This window comes from Coregonus lavaretus, assembly GCF_964263955.1.
Source record: "Coregonus lavaretus genome assembly, chromosome: 4".
Lineage (NCBI taxonomy): Eukaryota > Metazoa > Chordata > Actinopteri > Salmoniformes > Salmonidae > Coregonus > Coregonus lavaretus.
This window is the reverse complement of record NC_139991.1, coordinates 30,908,003-30,932,332: the sequence shown is the minus strand read 5'-3', so window position 1 is coordinate 30,932,332 and position 24,330 is coordinate 30,908,003. Positions and strand designations below refer to the sequence as shown.

General features: G+C 41.4%; 2 protein-coding genes across 4 annotated transcripts in view; both read left to right on the top strand.

The window, feature by feature from the left end:
* The window catches only part of LOC311127353 (plasminogen receptor (KT)-like), a 32,260-nt gene extending 15,129 nt beyond the window's left edge, over positions 1-17,131 (top strand). For 2 of the 3 annotated variants that reach the window (XM_084159189.1, XM_084159190.1), the window contains exons 3-5: positions 3,158-3,288; positions 15,461-15,570; positions 16,361-17,131. In XM_084159189.1, the coding sequence (XP_084015315.1) occupies positions 3,158-3,288; positions 15,461-15,570; positions 16,361-16,488 (369 nt within the window). In that variant the 3' untranslated portion in view covers positions 16,489-17,131. Of the gene's footprint in view, positions 1-3,116; positions 3,289-15,460; positions 15,571-16,360 lie in introns of all 3 variants that reach the window. The other variant, XM_084159191.1, reaches the window with a different exon arrangement.
* Positions 17,132-18,067: 936 nt separating this feature from the next.
* Positions 18,068-23,457, top strand: LOC311127088 (relaxin-3-like; the record flags this gene model as incomplete). The annotated part of the gene is made up of 2 exons (XM_084158854.1): positions 18,068-18,245; positions 23,075-23,457. 2 exons carry the CDS (start codon positions 18,068-18,070, stop codon positions 23,455-23,457), a joined length of 561 nt encoding a protein of 186 aa, XP_084014980.1.
* Between the last annotated feature and the right edge of the window lie 873 nt (positions 23,458-24,330).

Below are 24,330 nucleotides of genomic sequence, written 5' to 3'. Positions count from 1 at the left end.
AAGAAGGAAGCCTGTACAGAATACAAATATTCCAAAGCAAGCATCCTGTTTGCAATAAGACACTAAAGTAAAACTGCAAAAAATATGGCAAAGAAATTAATTTTTATGTCCTGAATATAAAGCGTTGTGTACTACTCTTCATATTTTCAAGCATGGTGGTGGCTGCATCATGTTATGGGTATGCTTGTCATCGACATGGACTAGGGAGTTTTTTATAATAAAAGAAACGGAATAGAGCTAAGCACAGGCAAAATCCTAGAGTAAAACCTGGTTCAGTCTGCTTTGTCGGTGTGGGAGAATGCTCTCATTAGAGTCTGTTTCTGTCACTAACGATGAACTGGATATCCTTCGTATTCATGCTCTGTTCTTTCACCTTTCAGCAGGACAATAACCTAAAACACAAGGCCAAATATACAATGGAGTTGCTTACCAGGATAACATCAAATGTTCCTGAGTGACCTAGTTACAGTGTTGACTTAAATCTGCTTGAAAATGGCTGTCTAGCAATGATCAACAACCAACTTGACAAAGCTTGAAGAATTTTTATAATAATGTGCAAATATTGTACAATGCAGATGTGCAAAGCTCTTAGAGACTTACTCAGAAGGACACACAGCTGTAATTGCTGCCAAAGGTTATTCTAACATGTATTGACTCAGGGGTGTGAAAACTTATGTAAATAAGATATTTCTGTATTGAATTTTCAATACATTTGCTAACATTTCTAAAAAGATGTATTCACTTTGTTATTATGGGGTATTGTGTGCAGATGGGTGAGAAAAAACATATTTATTTAATCCATTTAATCCAAATGTGGAGTAAGTCAAGGGGTATGAATACTTTCTCAAGGCACTGTATGCATAGTTGAATGTCATTTGCATCTTTTTGTATTTTCCAACCTAATCAACCACCAGCCTCACAATCTACAGTATCTACATATTTCATAAAGCAAGTTTAATCTTTTGACACATGACCTTTAGGAAATAAAGAGCTTTCATACAAAACACCATTAATTCTGTATTCTCTTCTCCTAATGATAATGGCGGCATAGAGGATTGTGACTGTCTTTGCAGAAAACAGGAAACAGCGTAGACAAAAAGCCTAATTGACCCACCAGAGAGTTCACCTTGGAATAAAAGTGTGACGGAGCTAGGGGTCGAGTGATCCCGTCATCAGTGCGTATGTCTCAGAACTGAATCAACAGAGTCTGACTATCCTCAAAGGATGTGAGGAAAATGTGTTTAAAGGCCGACTGTGATATTAATAGCCATTTTTTAAGAAGTCTGTTTTAATATTCACACAGGTGACTAGACAAAATAGCAAGCTTTCTCATCCACCCTGAATGTGTCTCAGAGCCTTTATCATATCCTGAATGACGGATGCACCTACAGTGCATTCGGAAAGTATTCAAACCCCTTCCCTTTTTCCACATTTTGGCACAGGTCTGGGAAGGGTACCAATACATTTCTGCAGCATTGAAGGTCCCCAAGAACACAGTGGCCTCCATCATTCTTAAATTGTAGAAGTTTGGAACCACCAAGACTCTTCCTAGAGCTGGCCGCCCGGCCAAACTGAGCAATCGGGGAGAATAGCCTTGGTCAGGGAGGTGACCAAGAACCCAATGGTCATTCTAACAGAGCTCCAGAGTTCCTCTGTGGAGATGGGAGAACCTTCCAGAAGGACAATCATCTCTGCAGCACTCCACCAATCAGGTCTTTATGGTAGAGTGGCCAGACGGAAGCCACTCCTCAGTAAAAGGCACATGACAGCCCGCTTGGAGTTTGCCAAAAGGCACCTAAAGGACTCTGATCATGAGAAACAAGATTCTCTGGTCTGATGAAACCAAGATTGAACTCTTTGGCCTGAATGCTAAGCGTCACATCTGGAGGAAACCTGGCACCATCCCTACGGTTAATAATGGTGGTGGCAGCATCATGCTGTGGGGATGTTTTTCTGCGGCAGGGACTAGTCAGGATTTGAGGGAAAGATGAACGGAGCAAAGTACAGAGAGATCCTTGATGAAAACCTGCTCCAGAACGAAGGTTCACCTTCCAACAGGACAACGACCCTAAGCACACAGCCAAGACAACGCAGGAGTGGCTTCAGGGCAATGTCCTTGAGTGGCCCAGCCAGAGCCCGGACTTGAACCCGATCGAACATCTCTGGAGAGACCTGAAAATAGCTGTGCAGCGACACTCCCCATCCAACCTAACGGAGCTTGAGAGGATCTGCAGAGAAGAATGGGAGAAACTCCCCAAATACAGGTGTGGCAATCTTGTAGCGTCATACCCAAGAAGACTCGAGGCTGTAATCGCTGCCAAAGGTGCTTCAACAAAGTACTGAGTAAAGGGTCAGAATACTTATGTAAATGTGATATTTCAGTTTTTTGTTTTTAATAAATGTGCACAAAAAAAAATAAAACCTGTTTTTGCTTTGTCATTATAGGGTATTGTGTGTAGATTGATGAGGGAAAAAAACAATTTTATCCATTTTAGAATGTGGAAAAAGTCAAGGGGTCTGAATACTTTCCGAATGCACTGTAGTGTCCCGTCTCATAATAAAATTATGATGGTGATGATAATTACTTACAAAAGTGTGACTGTTGGTGGTGAGTGACTCCTCCCCTTCTCTGACTCCCAGCTATTCCCTTGTTATTGCGTCTATTGTCAGGGAGGCACAATGCCCCGTAGGTAAAGTCACACCAGTAGAGCCACAGTGTGCATAAATGTTTCTCCATACCTTTCTTTCTTCCTTTCATTCATGCACATTCTCCTCTCTTGATACAACAGTTTGAACATCACTCTGAGATCTGTGTTGAAGAGATGTATACATTAGCAATAGTCTATTCATTTACAGGGTCTGTACCTTGAGATCAACGTTTTGCAGCAGCAGAAAGACAAATTACAACCAAAAATATGTATTCTTAGCAACCACACATTTTTTGGTTGTAATTTGGCTCTCTGTTGCTGTAAAACGTACTTTTACGTCATAATGACGTCATTGCAGCCAGTTTTGCCTGCTCAGTTCTGCTGCTTAACAAAACTTATTTTTACTGAGTGTAACGTCATAATGACGTCATTGCAACCAGTTTTGCCCGCTAAGATGTGTTCTCTTAGCTCTGACAGGGTGTGTTTCTGACCTTCCTGCCCAACCCCAGATGGAGAGACAGATCCTGATGCAGAATCAGATGAGAGAGAGACAGATGGCCATGCAGATAGCCTGGTCCAGGGAGTTCCTCAAATACTACGGCACCTTCTTCAGCCTGGCTGCACTAGGCCTCACTATCGGGTGGGTTCTCCGTAGTGTTAACTAGGCCAGTAGGCCTACAACATGTTCACATTAAGTCTGTGTTTTTCAATAGGACATGGATGATGCCATTTTAATTCATAAATATTTGTATTAAGCTGACATGAAAGCTAAAAAGATGGGGTAACACTTTATTTTAACTGTACTGGAAGTCAGTGTCATAATATTGGCATAAACATGACATGACAAATTATATCTTGACTTCTTATGACTTTTGTTATGTCATTATGACGCTGTTATGACGTACAGTTCAAATGAAGTGTTAACAGATGGTTTGATTCTCTGAAACATACCACTACTGCTGCCACAGCTTGCAGACCTGAGTGACTGTATTTCCTACCTGTTAGGCTTGAGAGGCTCACTGATCTAAAGCTTCAGAGGTTAACTGATGATGTGAAGTGCAGTGGCTTTTAAAGCCACATCACTGTTTTATTTACAGCAGTGTGAAGGCTGTGTTGAACGCAGTTCATGATCTGTTATTCACATGCAGGTTATGATGTAGATGGGGCGATATGTTCTTTGTCAAATCACACACGTCATATATACAATGCCGCCCATAATGTTGCGTAATGCAAGTATGATTTTGACAAATTAAATTATATCAATTATTTTCGAGCATATCAATGATTGTTATAAGTATTTGTTAATCTGTATTTGGCCATCATCAACATAAAAGGCTTTGCATGGTCAATCCGACGTCTGCAGTGGCCGTACAGCATTTACTGCGATGCGGCCTCTGCAGAAGTCAGAGCGTTCATACTTCTTACGCTTTGCAGAGCAGAGCTGTTGTCAAGGAAGTGTGTTTGTGTTTATGCAGGCTTTAAGCCTTGGCCAGTGTTGATAATGTAGGCTAAACTGTGTGCCACATCGTTGCAAAAATTAACATCAGATGGTTTCAACCATATAATTGATTGTTTTAAAGAGCGACTGCCCCTAAAAACAACTAATCCCTTTGAAAACAGCATCAATATCAGTCAGAAACATTTATTCTAGTGTCAAACTTGACTACGAAGTGTAAATAGGATCATTTTGGTCATAAAGTCAGTCTCGTCTAAAACGGAGTTTGGAACCTCAGTACTGTTAATTTGCGTCAATTCAAATCTGGTATTGGGAACAAAAGAGGTCAATACACGTCTTCTAAAATAGACTAGTATTTTAAATATACGGGTCCACTGAAATACCACGCAGGGTAGTCAGAGAACTGAGCCATCGTTCTAAGTTCTTCTTTAAATACTCTGACAGAGATAGTTCCTGCTCCCTGCTGGCCTATCAGAGTAGAGACTGAGCGTGGTTTAGACTTACTCAGCCTATCGTTGGCGCACAGGCTGGTCCCAGCCCCTTGGCGCTTCACTGTTGCCATGCATTAGTTGTTTTGCAACTTGTCCAGAGAGTCAGCACTCTTAGACATCTTTGTAGCAGAACACATGTCCTTGAGCGGTCTAACAAAGAGGTAGTGTTTGTGTATGTGAGACACAAGCCTTATCTCCCCCTACTCCCTAACAGCTCCTCACATGAATCACAGCTTGTTATGTTAAACAGTCTATATCAGTACAGCACAAACCTATTATGTTTAATCATTAATGCTTTCTTATTAAGCTAACAGCACATCTAAAATATAAGAGAATAATTTCCCACAGTACGTCACAACAAGTAAATGAAGGTTGGGTTTGGATTACAAGTATGTCAACAAATCATGCCCCTTTTTGCCAAGCTCCACGTGCAAATCGCCCCTGTGCCCACTTCGCTTCCATTCATTGAATGGGGCTCCATTGTTTCATCGCCCCCAACGTGTTCAAAGGATCATGGACGTTTTAGACTGAAAAGCCCTATACGGATTGACCATGCAATGCATGCTTCCAGCAGGATGCACAGCCAATTGGTTTGCATGCCCTACCGAAGGACCCTATCATGCCGGAATAGGTGGTTGGAGTTCTACGTTGGTCCCCAGTGGTGGTGAGTATACCAGTAGCTAGACCATAGACTGCTGGTTATGTATCTGGTTATGTATATTTTGATCATTATCACTGTAATCGCTAGCATAGCTGGAGTTAGCTATCTCCCCTAACTAGATAGCTACCAACCTAGCTAGATAGCTGGATAATGTTAGCCTACCTCAATACAACTCGGATTTGGCTTGGAAACGCAATAACATTTCAAAAGAAGGCCACAGTATTTTAGCTAGCTAACAGCATTGGTAGCTATTTTTGACGAACTTTGCTAGCAACAGTAATGGCAACATTGCCATCTCTAAAGTAAATGTGACTACATCATAATATGGCAAAGTTGTTTCCTACTAGTTATTTGCCTACTTTAGCAATGTCATCGTATTTCAATGCCACTCTAAGTTAGTCACATTAGCCTCCAAGTTGCAACCCACGTCTAGTGCGCAAATAAATATTGGATGCAGGTATGGTGGTACTAGCTTAATTATGTCTGGGCTCCCGAGTGTCGCAGCGGTCTAAAGCACTGCATCTCAGTGCTTGAGGCGTCACTACAGACCCCCTGGTTCGATTCCAGGCTGTATCACAACCGGACGTGATTGGGAGTCCCATAGGGCGGCGCACAATTGGCCCAGCGTCGTCCGGGTTTGGCCGGTGTAGGCCGTCATTGTAAATAAGAATGTGTTCTTAACTGATTTGCCTAGTTAAATAAAGGTAAAATAAAAATAAATGTCTGACTACAACAGTGTATTAACAAGCAGCAATAAACTCAAACCAACTCAGGGCCATAGCAAAACATGTCTAATCCAATCTGGAGCCAGTCAGTCTACATCTGTAAAGCAAAGAATTAGCTTCCAAACGAGATTACCTTATTTCTTGAGCTATGTTTATAATTGAGGGATGATGGCAATTGTTGTCACTTTGTCTAACAGAAAAACAGAGTCCAGTTGGGTGCCAGACTGATCCCCTGGTCATGAACAGATGAGGGAACCTACCAGAAGGTGCAAAGTTGGGTATCATAACATGTCCAGCAATGTGATTGCAATGGTTTAGAAACCTCCAGAAATCATTTTATTCACTGTTCACTATTTTCACAGTTTGTCAGGCAAGATGTCTGAAAAAAAGTGTGTCATGCGATGCAAGTACCCTTGTGACACCTCCTCCTATGAAAAGGACAATCCATCATAGGCCTCTGATAGTGACCCGAGTTACTTCCCTGATGACAGCTTCATCAACAACGACAGGTAATGTGTGTTATGTGAAAAGTTTTATTTAAAAAATACCCGACTTGATAAACTACTAGGCTAATTCCCCAAGCAGATGTAGAGTGGCCTAATCAACACTCTATGCAAAAAGTTTATTTTCTCAGGAATTCAGCATTCTCTTGTGTTGATCTTGCCAACCTCCATTCTGCTGTTTTTATATCCTGTAGGTCTGATATCTGATTGGAAATTAACTCAACAGTAATGCTATTGGTCAACAACTCTAGACATGGTCAAATGGTTATGGTAGGGTCTTAGCATTGTCTCTTTCTCCTTTTTGTTCCTGACCAGCTGTGGGGATATTCATTCTCTCTCCATCCCAGGGACTCTTGGGGCGTGGCTTTTTAGGCTATGACTTCTCTCTCTGTCTCCCTCTCTGATCATGCCTAGAATAATGCCTTGTAATGCTTGTTAACTTAAGCTTTATGACTTGTATGTGATTTCATTCATTTTACAATGTAATTAAATATCTGCCTTTATGGAATAATCTTCCCATAAATCTTACAGGTAGAATAAACCTCTTTAGAATGGCATGGCAGCCAAAGCTTTTGTATATCTTTTTCGGAAATACCAATTACCCCACCAAAGACGTTCTTTAAAAAGTATACTCGTTCAGACTTTATATGGGCAAATAAAAATCATTGAATAAAAAGTATTCCTAAGTCTGAGGGTGGTTTTAACCTTTCAGACCTGGCTTTTACTTGCAACATATAGTTAAATGCACTAAAGAGGAACAATGATGTGCATGCTCATCAACAGAATATTTTTATGTGTCTATTTTCAAAAGATAAAGCTAAGAACATTAACAACTTCATAGCTAAGAACACTAACAATATGGAAGAAAATGAAACGTATTCTACAAGAACCAATATTACTCCCTAAAAACACAACCTTGGATAGCTTTTCAGAATTGACAGATAAATTGGTCCACATGGAAAACTAAAGGCATAGAAACCGTAAATGACTTTGGTTCAGGAAATACATTTATTTCCATGACAGAATAAAAAATGTATTATGGACTGACCAATGTAGATAGTTTCAAATACATGCAAGTTCAGTTACATATCACGAAATTTCGATTTGAAATCTTTTTGACATCAGAGCAACCTTGAGGGAATCTTACTTGAGTCAGAAAAGGATGTTCATATTGTTAGCAGTTGATGTTATTCTTCAACAACACAGGCCCCAAAGCAAATCAGGGGGAGAAAAAATATATTAATTCAAAGAGAACAAATCATAGTTGTTATGCTTGAATATGGATGTTTGTTCTTTCCTGTTCTCCTTGTTTCTCTGCTGAACAAAGAGACAGGATGTAGTTTATACCTGTGGCCTGTGGTTGACCAATTAGAATTCATTGCAGTAAAACTGGGCCAATGGCCAAATACAAAGTATCCCGTTTCAGGCTTCAATGTATAGATAGTTTGGACCAATGAGAACTTGCCACATGTAGCTATGTGTCCTGGACTGGAACCCCTACACAGATTCTAAACAGGTTTTGAACTGAAAAACAACCCGTGTCCCTAACCCATTAATCTTCAGTTCCCCATTACAGAAAAACAACTAGTTCCATTGCTCTCTAGTTCTCTGTGTTGTGTATTTATCTTTGAATATTCCTACAATATGATAGGGAAGATATACAAAACCTTGCAGATAGCATATCCAACTGACAATCTCTTAGGAAAATAAAAATAAACTATTGGAACCAGGACTTAAAAATAACAGATGTTGGCACAAAATGGAGGGAAAGTTGGAGCATAACTAACGAAATTACAGTTAACGAAAATGTACGCTTAATCCAGTAGAAACTAATGTATTTAATGTATTATACAAGAGACAAAATTCACAAATTCTACAGCACAACGGCAGAGTCATGTCTTAAGTGTAAAACTAATAATGACTAATAACTAATAATTCCGGAAGTTGTGGGTGGAGCTAGAAAGTTGGCTGTCAGAAGTATTACAATGTAAACATACTTTTAATCCGTCTGTCTGCATATTTCAAGACATGGCATATGGGTGTGTAGTGAGATACCCAATGGGCTAGATTATTCTCTTCTCATCTAAATCTACTAAAAACGTGGAAATCAATCAATCCACCATCATTAACACAATAGAAAATTGAATGATTGATTATTTAATAGTAAGGGCGACTGAGAAAAACTAACTGATACAATTTAAGTCCATGTTGCAAACAATAATGCAGGCACTAGGGATGGGGGTGTGAGCATGCAGGTCTGTGCAGATGAGATGTAGTCATTGTTTGTGTGCGTCTGTAAGTTGTTGTTCGTATGTATATGTTTGTACAGTGGGGAGAACAAGTATTTGATACACTGCAGGTTTTCCTACTTACAAAGCATGTAGAGGTCTGTAATTTTTATCATATGTACACTTCAACTGTGAGAGACGGAATCTAAAACAAAAATCCAGTAAATCACATTGTATGAGTTTTAAGTAATTAATTTGCATTTTATTGCATGACATAAGTATTTGATCACCTACTAACCAGTAAGAATTCCGGCTCTCACAGACCTGTTAGTTTTTCTTTAAGAAGCCCTCCTGTTCTCCACACATTACCTGTATTAACTGCACCTGTTTGAACTCGTTACCTGTATAAAAAACACCTGTCCACACACTCAATCAAACAGACTCCAACCTCTCCACAATGGCCAAGACCAGAGAGCTGTGTAAGGACATCAGGGATAAAATTGTAGATCTGCACAAGGCTGGGATGGGCTACAGGACAATAGGCAAGCAGCTTGGTGCGAAGGCAACAACTGTTGGCGCAATTATTAGAAAATGGAAGAAGTTCAAGATGACGGTCAATCACCCTCGGTCTGGGGCTCCATGCAAGATCTCACCTCGTGGGGCATCAATGATCATGAGGAAGGTGAGGGGTCAGCCCAGAACTACACGGCAGGACCTGGTCAATGACCTGAAGAGAGCTGGGACCACAGTCTCAAAGAAAACCATTAGTAACACACTACGCCGTCATGGATTAAAGTCCTGCAGCGCACGCAAGGTCCCCCTGCTCAAGCCAGCGCATGTCCAGGCCCGTCTGAAGTTTGCCAATGACCATCTGGATGATCCAGAGGAGGAATGGGAGAACGTCATGTGGTCTGATGAGATAAAAATAGAGCTTTTTGGTCTAAACTCCACTCGCCGTGTTTGGAGGAAGAAGAAGGATGAGTACAACCCCAAGAACACCATCCCAACCGTGAAGCATGGAGGTGGAAACATCATTCTTTGGGGATGCTTTTCTGCAAAGGGAACAGGACGACTGCACCGTATTGAGGGGAGGATGGATGGGGCCATGTATCGCGAGATCTTGGCCAACAACCTCCTTCCCTCAGTAAGAGCATTGAAGATGGGTCGTAGCTGGGTCTTCCAGCATGACATCGACCCGAAACACACAGCCAGGGCAACTAAGGAGTGGCTCCGTAAGAAGCATCTCAAGGTCCTGGAGTGGCCTAGCCAGTCTCCAGACCTGAACCCAATAGAAAATATTTGGAGGGAGCTGAAAGTCCGTATTGCCCAGCGACAGCCCCGAAACCTGAAGCATCTGGAGAAGGTCTGTATGGAGGAGTGGGCCAAAATCCCTGCTGCAGTGTGTGCAAACCTGGTCAAGACCTACAGGAAACGTATGATCTCTGTAATTGCAAACAAAGGTTTCTGTACCAAATATTAAGTTCTGCTTTTCTGATGTATCAAATACTTATGTCATGCAATAAAATGCAAATTAATTACTTAAAAATCATACAATGTGATTTTCTGGATTTTTGTTTTAGATTCCGTCTCTCACAGTTGAAGTGTACCTATGATAAAAATAACAGACTTCTACATGCTTTGTAAGTAGAAAAACCTGCAAAATCGGCAGTGTATCAAAAAAAAAAAAAGATCTGCCTTTATTCCACTCTCAGACCAATTTTTGCTAGTCATCGTCAACTCATTGCCTAATGCTTGTTTGCATACTTTAATTATCTTTATGGAGTCAGAAATATTTTAATAGGCTAATTGCTTATCACAGGGCGCACGTGAGGTAGATATGTTATACATACAGTACCAGTCAAAAGTTTGGACACACCTACTCATTCAATGGTTTTTCTTAATTTTTTACTATTTTCTACATTGTAGAATAATAGTGAAGACATCAAAACTATGAAATAACACATATGGAATCATGTATTTTATATTTGAGATTCTTCAAATAGCCACCCTTTGCCTTGATGACAGCTTTGCACACTCTTGGCATTCTCTCAACCAGCTTCACCTGGAATGATTTTCCAACAGTCTTGAAGGAGTTTCCACATATGCTGAGCACTTGTTGGCTGCTTTTCCTTCACTCTGTGGTCCGACTCATCCCAAACCATCTCAATTGGGTTGAGGTCGGGGGATTATGGTGGCCAGGTCATCTGATGCAGCACTCAATCACTCTCCTTCTTGGTTAAATAGGCCTTACACAGCCTGGAGGTGTGTTGGGTCATTGTCCTGTTGAAAAACAAATGATAGTCCCACTAAGCCCAAACCAGATGGGATGGTGTATTGCTGCAGAATGCTGTGGTAGCCATGCTGGTTAAGTGTGCCTTGAATTCTAAATAAATCACAGACAGTGTCACCAGCAAAGCACCCCCACACCATAACACCTCCTCCTCCATACTTTACGGTGAGAACTACACATGTGGAGATAATCCGTTCACCCACACCGCGTCTCACAAAGACACGGCGGTTGGAACCAAAAATCTCAAATTTGGACTGCAGACCAAAGGACACATTTCCACCGGTCTAATGTCCATTGCTGGTGTTTCTTGGCCCAAGCAGGTCTCTTCTTATTATTGGTGTCCTTAAGTAGTGGTTTCTTTGCAGCAATTCGACCATGAAGGTTTGATTCACACAGTCCACTCTGAACAGTTGATGTTGAGATGTGTCTGTGACTTGAACTCTGAAGCATTTATTTGGGCTGAAATTTCTGAGGCTGGTAACTCTAATGAACTTATCCTCTGCAGCAGAGGTAACTCTGGGTCTTCCATTCCTGTGGCCGTCCTCATGAGAGCCAGTTTCATCAAAGCGCTTGATGGTTTTTGCGACTGCATTTGAAGACACTTTCAAAGTTCTTGAAATGTTCTGTATTGACTGACCTTCATGTCTTAAAGTAATGATGGACTGTCGTTTCTCTTTGCTTATTTGAGCTGTTCTTGCCATAATATGGACTTGGTCTTCTACCAAATAGGGTATCTTCTGTATACGCATTAAGAAGGAAATAAATTCCACATTCACTTTTAAGAAGGCACACCTGTTAATTGAAATGCATTCCAGGTGACTACCTCATGAAGCTGGTTGAGAGAATGCCAAGAGTGTGCAAAGCTGTCATCAAGGCAAAGGATGGCTATTTGAAGAATATCAAATATATTTTGATTCATTTCACACTTTTTTTGGTTACTACATGATTCCATATGTGTTATTTCATAGTTTTGATGTCTTCACTATTGTTCTACAATGTAGAAATACAGAAAATCCCTTAAATGAGTAGGTGTGTCCAAACTTTTGACTGGTAGTGTAAATTATCAATATTACCACACTACACAGATAGAAGAACTAGTAGAGTCATTTTGGTTGTGAAATGCATTAGCAAAAAGCTTTGTCCTTTCTTTAGAACAAATGTACCACTTGGCTGTCTATTATTATATCACCCTGTCACAGGCCCTCCCAGTCAACACCACCTCATAAGATTGCCTGCTGCAGTTTCTCAAGAGATTTCCAGTTTGCAGCTGAACATGCAGGTTAGGGAAGACCAGCAAGGGGGCCCTCATCAGCATCATGCAGACATGCCCTCGCTGTGAGCATTCCTAGGAATGGAACAGTTAGCCACATGTTGGCAATTATCCAGCCAGCCACTTTCACCTGTCAGTGGCAACAGCTTTCACAGGCTCATCATTTGTACAAATACAGAAGGTAACCAACTTCATTACTTTGATACATTTGATAACATAATTGTGAAACAATTTATGTAAACTAACATTATTTGTTGCTTTCTACTTCTTAGATGCATATAATGTCTAGGGCATAACCTAGTCTGGTGCAACCAGCCTGATTGCTGTGTTCACCATTCTATTTCACTTCACATTTTATATGATATCTGAAATGAAATAGAAAGGTGAACACAGAGATCAGGTTGGTTCCACCAGGCTAATTATAACCACCATTGATAATGTAATTAATGCTCTGTGTGTTTGTGTGACCACCAGTATCTTTGATAAGGGGCCAGGTGCTGATCTACGCTGCTATGCCGATCAATGGGGTGCTGGCAAAGACCTCACCTCCAGCCTCACCTCTTGTCTGCTCACCAACTGTCATCGATGGGGAGAACATATTTTGGTAGGTTTAGTCTGACCTGTTCAAACTTCAACATAGGTGAAATCAGACACACAAACATATACTATCTCTAAGGGACTATATGTTATTTCTAATGAGGGTTACCTGGAGAAAATCGTACCTCTCTGAAATGAAAATGGATGGCCCTCCCTTCAGTAAAATATATTTTAACCTGACCGTCCCTGAATGCTTGAAAGAAAAGAAGTGACCCTCCCCTATACCCAAAATAATAATAAAACATAACGTGGATAGCAGAGAACATGCCTACTGTTTACCCTCACTCCTAAGACGGATCAGAGCCTTAGGTATGCAGTTTTGTAAGCATTACATGGCAAAGTAGCCAGAAGGTTGCGGATTCGCAGACCACCGCGGACAAGGGTAGTTGTGAAAAGACCTCCATTATAATAAAAGCACTGCATTAATCTATCTTCTTATTTGCAGTCCAAGGAAAAAATGTAATTTTATCAACGCTTTTCATTCAATTGTATGTAATTTTATGTGACTGGAAGCAAGCAGAATCTTATTTTAATACCACAACAGAGCATGACAACGAATGAGCGCATGCTACAGCACCGGATATTTCTATACAGGCAATTGTTTAAAAAGAGGAGAGTCTTAAGATTGGAACAGTGCTAAAGTTGACTCTCAACTGTCAAAATGTAGCGCAACAAGTATCTGATTATCAATGAATTTGGGAAAAACCCATTTTGTTTTTTAACATAGCAGCCACATATAATCTGGTAGGCCTATATGCGCTTGTAACTTTTTTTTAATTTGGGAAATTATCCTTTTCTAATTCATCTATTTTATTCTATGATATTGTTGTTACAAAATAGATTGTGTTGACTGTGATTAGGGCATGGAAATATAAGCGCATCTGCTAGGCTAAATTGACAAACTAGGCATGCAAAGCTCACCGCATGATCCTCAAACCAAAGACTGGCCAAACTTGTGTTTCTAAAAGTTAATTCAAATGACTGTATAGCCTAATAAGGCATTTTTCATTTCATTATTATTTCATTCTAAGTAATAATTTTGTAAAATTTATTTTTATACAGTCTAAATGTGAAATTTATAGACATGTTGTTGAAGTGCTGTTGTTGATGTGTTGTTGAAATGCTGAGCGTTCCTTCCAGCCTGTAGTGCAGGGGTGTCAAACTCATTCCACGGAAGGCCGTGTGTCTGCGGGTTTTTGTTTTTTCCAATTAATTAAGACCTAGACAACCAGGTGAGGGGAGTTCCTTACTAATTAGTGACCTTAATTCATCAATCAAGTACAAGAGTGGAGCGAAAACCTGCAGACACTCCATTGCTTAGGCAGCACAAGATGGTTTACATCAGCAAGAGCAGGGCAGGCCAGGGCTTATGATTGGGATAGCCTATCCATTGCCGTGTGTAATGCAGTGTAGCCTAGTTTTATATACACCATCCCAGCAGCGCAAAACTTGGAAAGGAAGTACATTTTCTTAGAAATGTAACCTTGCCATGTGCTTCTCCGAGCATGCTCTTCGTATAGCCAAGGCCTATTGCCTATAGTATACGCTATGGATCATTTGATTGAGATCACACTAGGCGCACTTGATATTGCGTGCACAGCAGATAATCAGGGATGAGGGGCAGCATCGGGCACACAGAGATATAATAAGCAACTAAATCTCTCAAACACTGAGCAATATGACATTTAATCGATTACAAATTAAATGACCCAATTTTTACCCAATTGTGTAAATTTCGACCGCTCCCTAACTGCCATTGGTAATAGAACAGTGACTGTGTGTTTGTTCACAGAAACATGTATGGAGCCAGCACATGGAGATGATGTGATGAAGTCCAGACTGACAGACGGGCTTGATACTGACGTCTCTGAATGGAGAGAGACCTGGCACACGGCATAAACATTTTACTACACACAGCTTTTACTTGTATTGTCTTCTTTTATTATAGAATTGAATGGTATCAGTCAATATGGGGAGGGAGAATCCCTGTGTATTCTGCAGCAGGATCAGGGAACTTCTGTTGTATACGAGACACCACACAGGAAGCTATGATCACTCTGTTTGCCAAGGTAGCCTCATTACCACCAGACAAAATGTCGATAGGCACAGTATCCGTATCGGCTGGGAATGACAATGAAAAGTGAAAGGTGCACATTGTTATATTAGTACCATAGAAGCAGTGTTATGCTATGTAAATGGTTGTTTATTCTACATGAACCTGTTAGATTTTAAAGTTATCAAAACACTTAGTTTAGAATATCTACATACATTCTCATATTACTCTGCAGGCTATTGACCTATTCAAAGCTTCCTCTGGCATCTCACCATACATCTGCCTGTGGTTATTGAACTCATCCTGCAGGAGGTTTATTTGTTGTGATTGAGTGGGGGGAAACGGCTGTGGGCAAGGTTCTGAAACACCCACATCAAACCACACCCCCCAAGCCAACTCACATTTGGCTTCTGTTATGGCCGCCAGCATTACTTGAGGAGCAAGCCAAAAAACGAGGCCCAGCGGGTGCAGTTCACCTTTAAGTGATAGTTGATCTCTGTGACTCTGTCTAATGTTCCACTCACTCCCACTCTTGCAGTGCCATTAAGAAGAAGAAGCCAGCTCTCTTTGCCCCTGTCGTGCCTCTCGGCTTCGTCCTGGCCTATCAGATGGACATGGCATATGGAACGCTAATCTACCGAATGAGGGGTAAATACTTCTCTCTTTACCATGTGTACAGACAACTGACCCAAAACATATTTTAAGAACTCAGATATTTTATTTTCACATTGTCCTTTCCACCACGGTTCCAGCAACTATGCTGGATGCGTAACCAGGCCAATGCAGTACAGCTCGGCTCAGTAATGTAAAAAGGGTATTTTAGCTCACAATCACATCTATTAGTGATTTCACCAAGATTAGAACGAGACAGGGTTGTCAATCACCCAATTTCAGTATCAAAAACCACCTCAAGAAGAAAAAGACAGATCTTGCTTTGATTTGTGTGACTTCTCTCTGTCAAACTTAAAACATTCTGTGACATCACAGATCGTGCCTTGTGACAGTGGTTATTGGGTTCCATGGTCATTAGGTATGGAGAAAGCCATTTAGATACCCTGACCAATCTCCAATAATTGGCTACCTCTCAGGGGAACATGGGCTGCTTTTAAAGCGTCACCACTTCACAAAAAGACTTGGTTAGATTTTCTTTCAGCCAACCAGAAACCGTCCAAGGCATCTCCGCCCTCAGATAAATTGAAAGATACATTAAACCTGGGTAAACAATATTCTTGCTGTAGTCAGTTACTACAGTATAGGGTAGACGTAATTTCAACAATACCCACGGCAGACCACCACAGTTTAATATCAGTATCTTAGTTGAAAGCAATACACTAATTTCTGTGATCTGAAAGAAAATGGACAATAAAGAATTCTTCTTTGCTTGCTTGTTTCCTTTGCTATTTGATTGATGTCACTTCCTGCCTGTTTGTGTCCCCAGGGGAGGCGGAGAGCATCATGGTCTCAGAACACGACCGATTGGACCTTCCACACGGTGTGCCCAACTTCGAGAGCATTGAGAAGGCAAGAAGAGCCAAGACCGCCCTCGGCTCCCTCTTTGAGAAATGACACTGACACTGCTATGGTGGGTGTGTTGTCCAGTGTCACACCTTTCTGATCTACACCCCTGGAAGTGAGTGAGTGATGCTCCTCCGTCCCAAGATCAACATTCATCAAGTCTTCACCACAGAGTTAAGCTGTGTTCACATGCTATCGGAATTATTGGAAACTCAGGACTGAGAAACTCCCGTAGTTCTCAGTCCTACGTAGTAAATACAAGTGAGAAACTTGTGTAGCATCGTTAAACCCTAGTTAGATATTTTAGAGTTTCCGATAATTCCGATAGCACATGAATGCGAAATTATACAGCCAGCCATGTACATAGGACACTTATTGAGCTGACCTAGGAATTACTGTTGTGATCAGAATCTGCATTGTTTTAGAATTATCCACACCAATGGTGTTCAGATATATATTTAATGGAAAATGGGTTAGTTCCATTTAAGCCTTAGAATTTGTGGCCACATTAAAATGGACTTCAATTGCTCACCAGTTGCAGTTCAAGATGCCTAAGATTAATGGTAAGAAGTCGCTACTCAGGCATGTCAAAAGTGTTTGTAAACGTTGTATAAAAAAATGAATTGCCATTGTAAAAGAAAAGTCGACTGCTGGTGATACTATTCGTAACTTCAATAAAATACGATTATCTGTACGCAGGACCATGTGGATATTTCTCATGACAAAGTTTACTTTCTGGAATAGAAAAAAATCATATTAACCAATTTCCACAGACATTCTTAATTTTCTGCTATCACAGTACCATTTCGACACACACAATGTTGGGGTCAGTTATTATCCGGTCATCATTTACAAACAGATTGTTTATTGTAGATGAAGATTTGATTGGAAGCAGTCTCGGGTGTTTAGCGCTGAGCTGTTTCCACACACCAAACCTGAACAGTGACATTTCACTGTAATTCTGCTACATGAAAGAATTTATACATTGAAAACAAAGAAAAAAAAGATTTGAGGTCATTCATTATTATGCATCTAAAGCGTCTGGAATCCTTTCCTACACATTCTTTGTGTGTGTGTGTGTGTGAGAGAGAGAGCACACCAGCTAGAGAAGTAGGGGTGCTGAGCGTGCTGCAGCATCCCCTGATAAATCAGAATTTCAAATTGTAAAAAATAAAACAAAGTAGTGCACTGGGCTTTACTACTAATGTATGAGAGGACCAAAATATAGCCATCAGCAGCTCACCAAAAAATGTCAGCACCCCCACCACTAAACATCTTCCAGCGGCCATGCTTGCATGCCTGTGTGCATGTGAGCAATTGTTGGGGGTTGTCATCAGGCGGATGTGGATGGAGTGTAGAGTAATATGACTCACACCCAGGATGGTAATGGTGTAGGGTTAGTGACTATAAAAGATGGACCAGTAGCAAACAGACCACAAGAAGCATCAAGGGATAGTGAGAGGCACCTAATGATATCCTATTGAAGTCTACATTGACAAGAGAACTTGGACTCACAGAACAGCATAGCATTCAAGAAGCTCAGAACACACCTGCACCAGGACCACACACTATAGGGTGACTTTAGTTCATCTCTCTCACAAGGAAACCAGCTCTACTTATTTAACTGAAAATGCTACTAAAGCTTTCTTTTGTCATCCTTGTGTGTGTTGGTACTTTGTTAATGTGTGCAAGCACTCAAAGCCTATCGAGAGACAATGGGATGAAACTGTGCGGAAGAGAGTTTATAAGAGCCGTTATCTTCACGTGTGGCGGGTCCCGTTGGAAACGGTCCTTAGATGAAGACTTGGGTAAGTAGCTACATCATTAAGGGTCTTAATGCAAACACTTGTCGATGATGTTGAACTGGTCAAACTTTTACTTTTTTCCGCAGCTGCAGTAAGACGTTGTTATAGCCTATTAATAGTGTAAATCTCATGTGACTTGGGCACCGCATTAAATCGTTTTTGAATTTTTGGTAGGCGTACTCGTCTTATTTTCAATTTTAAAAGATAAAACAAGTTATAGTCTAAAATTCAAAAGTTGCAGTCTAGTTTTCGAAAGAAAAGCGCATCTATTCAATCAAGATGTTGGTACATTTGGTCAATTCTGTCACAGAACGACGTAGATACGTCGCAGCTTGATAGTGGTAGCCTACTTCAGAACCACGGACTGCTTTTTCCTCAAAAAAATATGGTGCCCTGATGGACTGATTACTGAGAAGTAATAATTGAAACGCAATCAGCCTAAGCGACCCAACATTATTTAGTAATTTCCTATCTAAAAGTTGTTCAGAGCTCTTTCAATGAATAGCAAGGTGGACCTGCAATGTACTCAGCACGGTTTCTGAGCGTGATTCACTCAAATTAATTGTCAGGGTGTCTTGACACGGTGGAACAATTTTGAATTAAAAAAAGATGAACCCAACATTTTGTATTTTGGGAGATTTTCACTGTCATTTTATGTATTCACTTTTAGAGTTTGTGTACCTGTATTCATATTAGTCTATGCATTAAAGTTTAGATATTTTCTTTCAATAATGAGTGTCTCACTAGCCCCGTTTATACCTGGTTCTAACATACGTCAGTTGTCCTGATCTTGTCCACATTCTGATTGTGCCTACATTTGTCGACAGGTAGGCCTATAGACAATAAAAATACTCATTGTGAACTGATTTTGATTAGATCTCCCTGACCACCTCCGGAGATAGCCAAGACGCATTTTGTAAGGATATTCTTGAAGTGTAAACAAATCCTGACAACAAAAGCATAGTGTATACATTTTGCCAACTTCACCGTGGTCCCGCCATCATAAAATAAATCACACCGGCCAGTCGAGGTAGTAAGTATGGATAACGATAGGCTACCGCTACAATTCCTCCAGAATTAAGATCATGGTCTTCATTAGAAAGCAAGTGCCTACTGGCACTGTGATCGGATGCCATAGTCCAATAGAAATTAGATAACACGTACAGAAATAAAGATATCGTCCCGAATTAAAGAAAAAGGGTTCACACGTCCAATGCCAGCGCAAAATCAAATATTTGAAAACATCTTAAAGAAACGTCAAGGACTGTAATAGCAGGAGTGGGAACGGGATAACCCAATGCCCATTTTGTTTGGAGCTGGTCGCAGTTTTGTGACCATCCCATGATCCCACCAACGCCCACAGTTCATTCTGGACAGTGCTGTAGAGGATGGAGATATTGAATTGCTGAGCGCTTTATACACGTTTTTGTAATGTGAAAAGTCTAAGGGCTCTATTCAATCCGCATCTCGGAAATCAGCTTTGCAGCATGATTGAAATTGAAATGGTATCTTCCCGCTTTAGCTGAGACCGCGTTCACGGTAGACGCTACTTATGTCGGCTCATTCGGAAATTACCTTTACATATATAGGCTATAGCGGAATCTGTAACGTACAGATTGAACAGAGCCCTAATTCACGTTGCTATTATCAGATATGAAAATAATACAGTGGTAGGCCTATTATACTGAACCAAAATTTACCTAAATATAAACGCAACATGCAACAAATAACGATTTTACTGAGTTACAGTTCATATAAGGAAATCAGTCAATTGAAATAAAAAATTAGGCCCTAATCTATATATTTCACGACTGGGCAGGGGCGCAGCCATGGGTGGGCCTGGGAGAACATAAGCCCACCCACTATGGTGCAAGGCCCAGCCAATCAGAATGAGTTTTTCCCCCACAAAAGGGCTTTATTACAGACAGAAATACTCTTCAGTTTCATCAGCTGTCCGGGTGGCTGGTCTCAGACGATCCTGCAGGTAAAGAAGCCGGATGTGGAGGTCCTGGGCTGGCGTGGTTACACATGGTCTGTGGTTGTGAGGCCGGTTGGACGTGCTGCCAAATTCTCTAAAACGACAGTTTATGGTAGAGAAATGAACATTACATTCTCTGGCAACAGCTCTAGTGGACATTGCTGCAGTCAGCATGCCAATTGCACACTCCCTCAAAAGTTGAGACATCTGTGGCATTGTGTTGTGTGACACAACTGTACATTTTAGAGTGGCCTTTTATTGTCCCCAGCACAAGGTGCACCTGTGTAATGATCATGCTGTTTAATCAGCTTCTTGATATGCCACACCTGTCAGGTGGATGGATTATCTTGGCACAGGAGAAATGCTCACTAACAGGGATGTAAACAAATTTGTGCACCAAATTTGGGAAAATAATATTTTTGTGTGTATGGAAATTTTTTGGGATCTTTTATTTCAGCTCATGAAACATGGGACCAACACTACATGTTGCGTTTATATTTTTGTTCAGTATATAATACAGTGGCTTGTCTATGGACATTTTATAAAAATCCACTCTGGCTCTAAAGGTAGCCTACAGGTGGAAAATTAGGCCTACACAATATACACTATATACAAAAGTATGTGGACACCCCTTCAAATTATCTGCTATTTCAGCCACACCCGTTGCTGACAGGTGTATAAAATCGAACACACACCCATGCAATCTCCATAGACAAACATTGGCAGTAGAATGGCTGAAGAGCTCAGTGACTTTAAACGTGGCACCGTAATAGGATGCCACCTTTTCAACAAGTCAGTTCGTCACATTTCTGCGCTGCTAGAGCTGCCCCGGTCAACTAAGTGCTGTTATTGTGAAGTAGAAACGTCTATTTAATTTATTTATTTATTTAACCTTTATTTAACTAGGCAAGTCAGTTAAGAACAAATTCTTATTTACAATGACGGCCTACACCGGCCAAACCCGGACGATGCTGGGCCAATTGTGCGCCGCCCTATGGGACTCCCAATCACGGCCGGTTGTGATACAGCCTGGAATCGAACCAGGGGGTCTGTAGTGACGCCTCAAGCACTGAGATGCAGTGCCTTAGACCGCTGCGCCACTCGGGAGCAACAACGGCTCAGCCGCGAAGTAGTAGGCCACACAAGCTCACAGAACGGGACCGCAGTGTTGAAGCGCATAAAAATCTTCTGTCCTCATTTGCAACACTCACTACCAATTTCCAAACTGCCTTTGGAAGCAACGTCAGTACAATAACTGTTTGTCGGGAGCTTAATGAAATGGGTTTCCATGTCCGAGCAGCCGCACACAAGCCTAAGATCACCATGCGCAATGCCAAGCGTCAGCTGGAGTGGTGTAAAGCTCGCCGCCATTGGACTCTGGAGCAGTGGAAACGCTTCTCTGAAGTGATGAATCATGCTTCACCATCTGGCAGTCCGATGGACTAATCTGGGTTTGGCGGATGCAAGGAGAACACTACCTGCCAATGCATAGTGCCAATAGTAAAGTTTGGTGGAGGAGGAATAATGTTCTGGGGCTGTTTTTCATGGTTCGGGCTAGGCCCCTTAGTTCCAGTGGAGGGAAATGTTAACGCTACAGCATACAATGACATTCTAGACGATTCTGTGCTTCCAACTTTGTGGCAACAGTGTGGGGAAGGTCCTTTCCTGTTTCAGCATGACAATGCCCCCGTGCACAAAGTGAAGTCCATACAGAAATGGTTTGTCGAGATCGGTGTGGAAGAACTTGACTGGCCTGCACAGAGCCCTGACCTCAACCCCATCGAACACCTTTGGGATGAATTGGAACACCGACTGCGAGCCAGGCCTAATCGACCAACATCAGTGCCCGACCTCACTAATGCTATTGTGGCTGAATGGAAGCAATCCCCGCAGCAATGTTCCAGCATTTAGTGGAAAGCCTTCCCAGAAGAGTGGAGGCTGTTATAGCAGCAAAGGGGGGGACCAACTCCATATTGATGCCCATGATTTTGGAATGAGATGTTCGACGAGCAGGAGTCCACACTACTTTTGGTAATGTAGTGTACCTTGCCATACACTTGTCAGGCACTGTGCTCTTCTGCTGCGACTCCAACATAGTCCATCACATCATCCTCAATACATTTGTAGTAGGCCTATATCACTCTAACAACCCTCGATGAGTGAAAGAGACTCCGTTACTGAATTATCACTGATCAATGAGTTGGAGGAAACCAAACACGGTCATTCTCCCAGCATGTTACATTTCTGTTCCTTTGGTATAACTGTTTAGGTCTGGTATAGGCTAATGCAAAATCTTTTTTGATTTGATTAAATTCTGTTCTATTATATTCTGTGAATCTTTTAGCATTTTCCAGACAAATAGCTAGCAATAGAGTGCAGAAGATGTCCAAACTGATTCGTAAAGGCGCATAGCTCTCTGTAAGCATGAGCGAGGCCACTTCCACAATTACAAATAATTTGGAATAAAGTGTGTATGAGTGTATGAGCTGACGAGGTTATCGGCACAGTATTAAGCCCAGTCTTAAATTGTTGGTTAACAAAAGTAGGCCGTAATGATGAGAGTATAACTATTGAGTATAAAAGTATGCTTTTTTCTGTCGATTTACACAGCTTGTGTCATAAGGGAAGGTCCAAGGCAGGTTGGATTCATTTGCATACAGGGAGGGACCAGGGAATCTGGTCACAATGCATATGCAGCGGGCAGATAAGAGACATTTTAAATCCACGTGTAGAAGCAACAAAACTTGATCAGATAGTTATCGGCTCATCTTGATCGGATGATGACAACCAAATGTTAATGCAAGGTGTACTCACCGCTACTGACTGTCCCTCCCGATGCTCTGACCTCTTCCAGATCTCTTCCATGCCAGCTCCCACAGTGATGTCACAGAGGGCGAGGACAGCAGACTCAACTGGCCTCATGGTCTGGACCAGGCCGCAGTAGTAGACCACCCTCTCCAGCTCTCCTCCTCATCCTCCACCTCCCTGGCTGACCTCCTCTCACTCCTGGGTAGAGTGGGGGACCATAGTGGGTCAGTGGCCAACCTCGACCCCAGTGAAGAGCTCCAGAATCATGCATTGGTGTTGGGAGGAGTGGGGGGAGCCAGAGAGCAGGCCAGGAGCCCAAGCATCAATTGGCAACTCCGCGACAGGCGAAAGAGGAACTTTTCCTCGGGGGTAGCTGGCATGTGCTGCAACCAGGGCTGCACTAAGAATGACATTGGGCTTCTGTGCTGAGACTGGGGCAGTGGGCAACAGGATGGTGGTGAGGTAGAGCTGCCCTAGCCTGGGTTTATCTGACCACCTCCTCTATGTGTTATTGGAGTGAGGGTGACAGGTAGCCGTTTTCTTTTCAGTGTTTCATTAGGTTGTTGATGGGAGAAATTTCAACACAGGCTAGCTCAGGGTTTCCCAAACTCGGTCCTCGGGACCCCAAGGGATGCACGTTTGAGTTTTTCCCTAGCACTACACAGCTAATTCAAATAATCAACTAATCATCAAGCTTTGATAATTTAAATCAACTTTGTAGTGTTAGGGCAAAAACAAAACGTGCACCCCTTAGGGTCCCGAGGACCGAGTTTGGGAAACGCTGGGCTAGCTGTTTAAATGGCTTTGTACACTTCTGTATTATGTGAAAGGCAAATAGTTTGCAATTCATTTTCATTATTTGTTATTGCTCAAATTTTGTTTAATCATTAAATGAATTACTGCATTACTGAAGCAAGAGCACTTATGCACTTCCCTGAGAAATACAATTGTTTGAATGACATGAAAAATGCATCCGCCCTTACACCCACCAAGAATACCCCATTGAAATACTGTGAACATATGTTAAGTGTATGTAAATGTAAAACTCATTGAATATCAATATAAATTATATTTTGTATATCACATCTTGTCCACGTCGAAATGTCTCATCCACTTACTGGAAAAGCAAAAAATGTGCTAGCTATATAATAATGCATGGAAAGAACATATTGGCATTTATTCAGTTATTTTAATAAAACATACATGATTTCATGTCTGCATTCTACCTGGGGTAAAACCACATTATTATTGGCCATTACTCAATGTTTACTGTAGCTGACACCATGGAAACAGTCAGGTAAT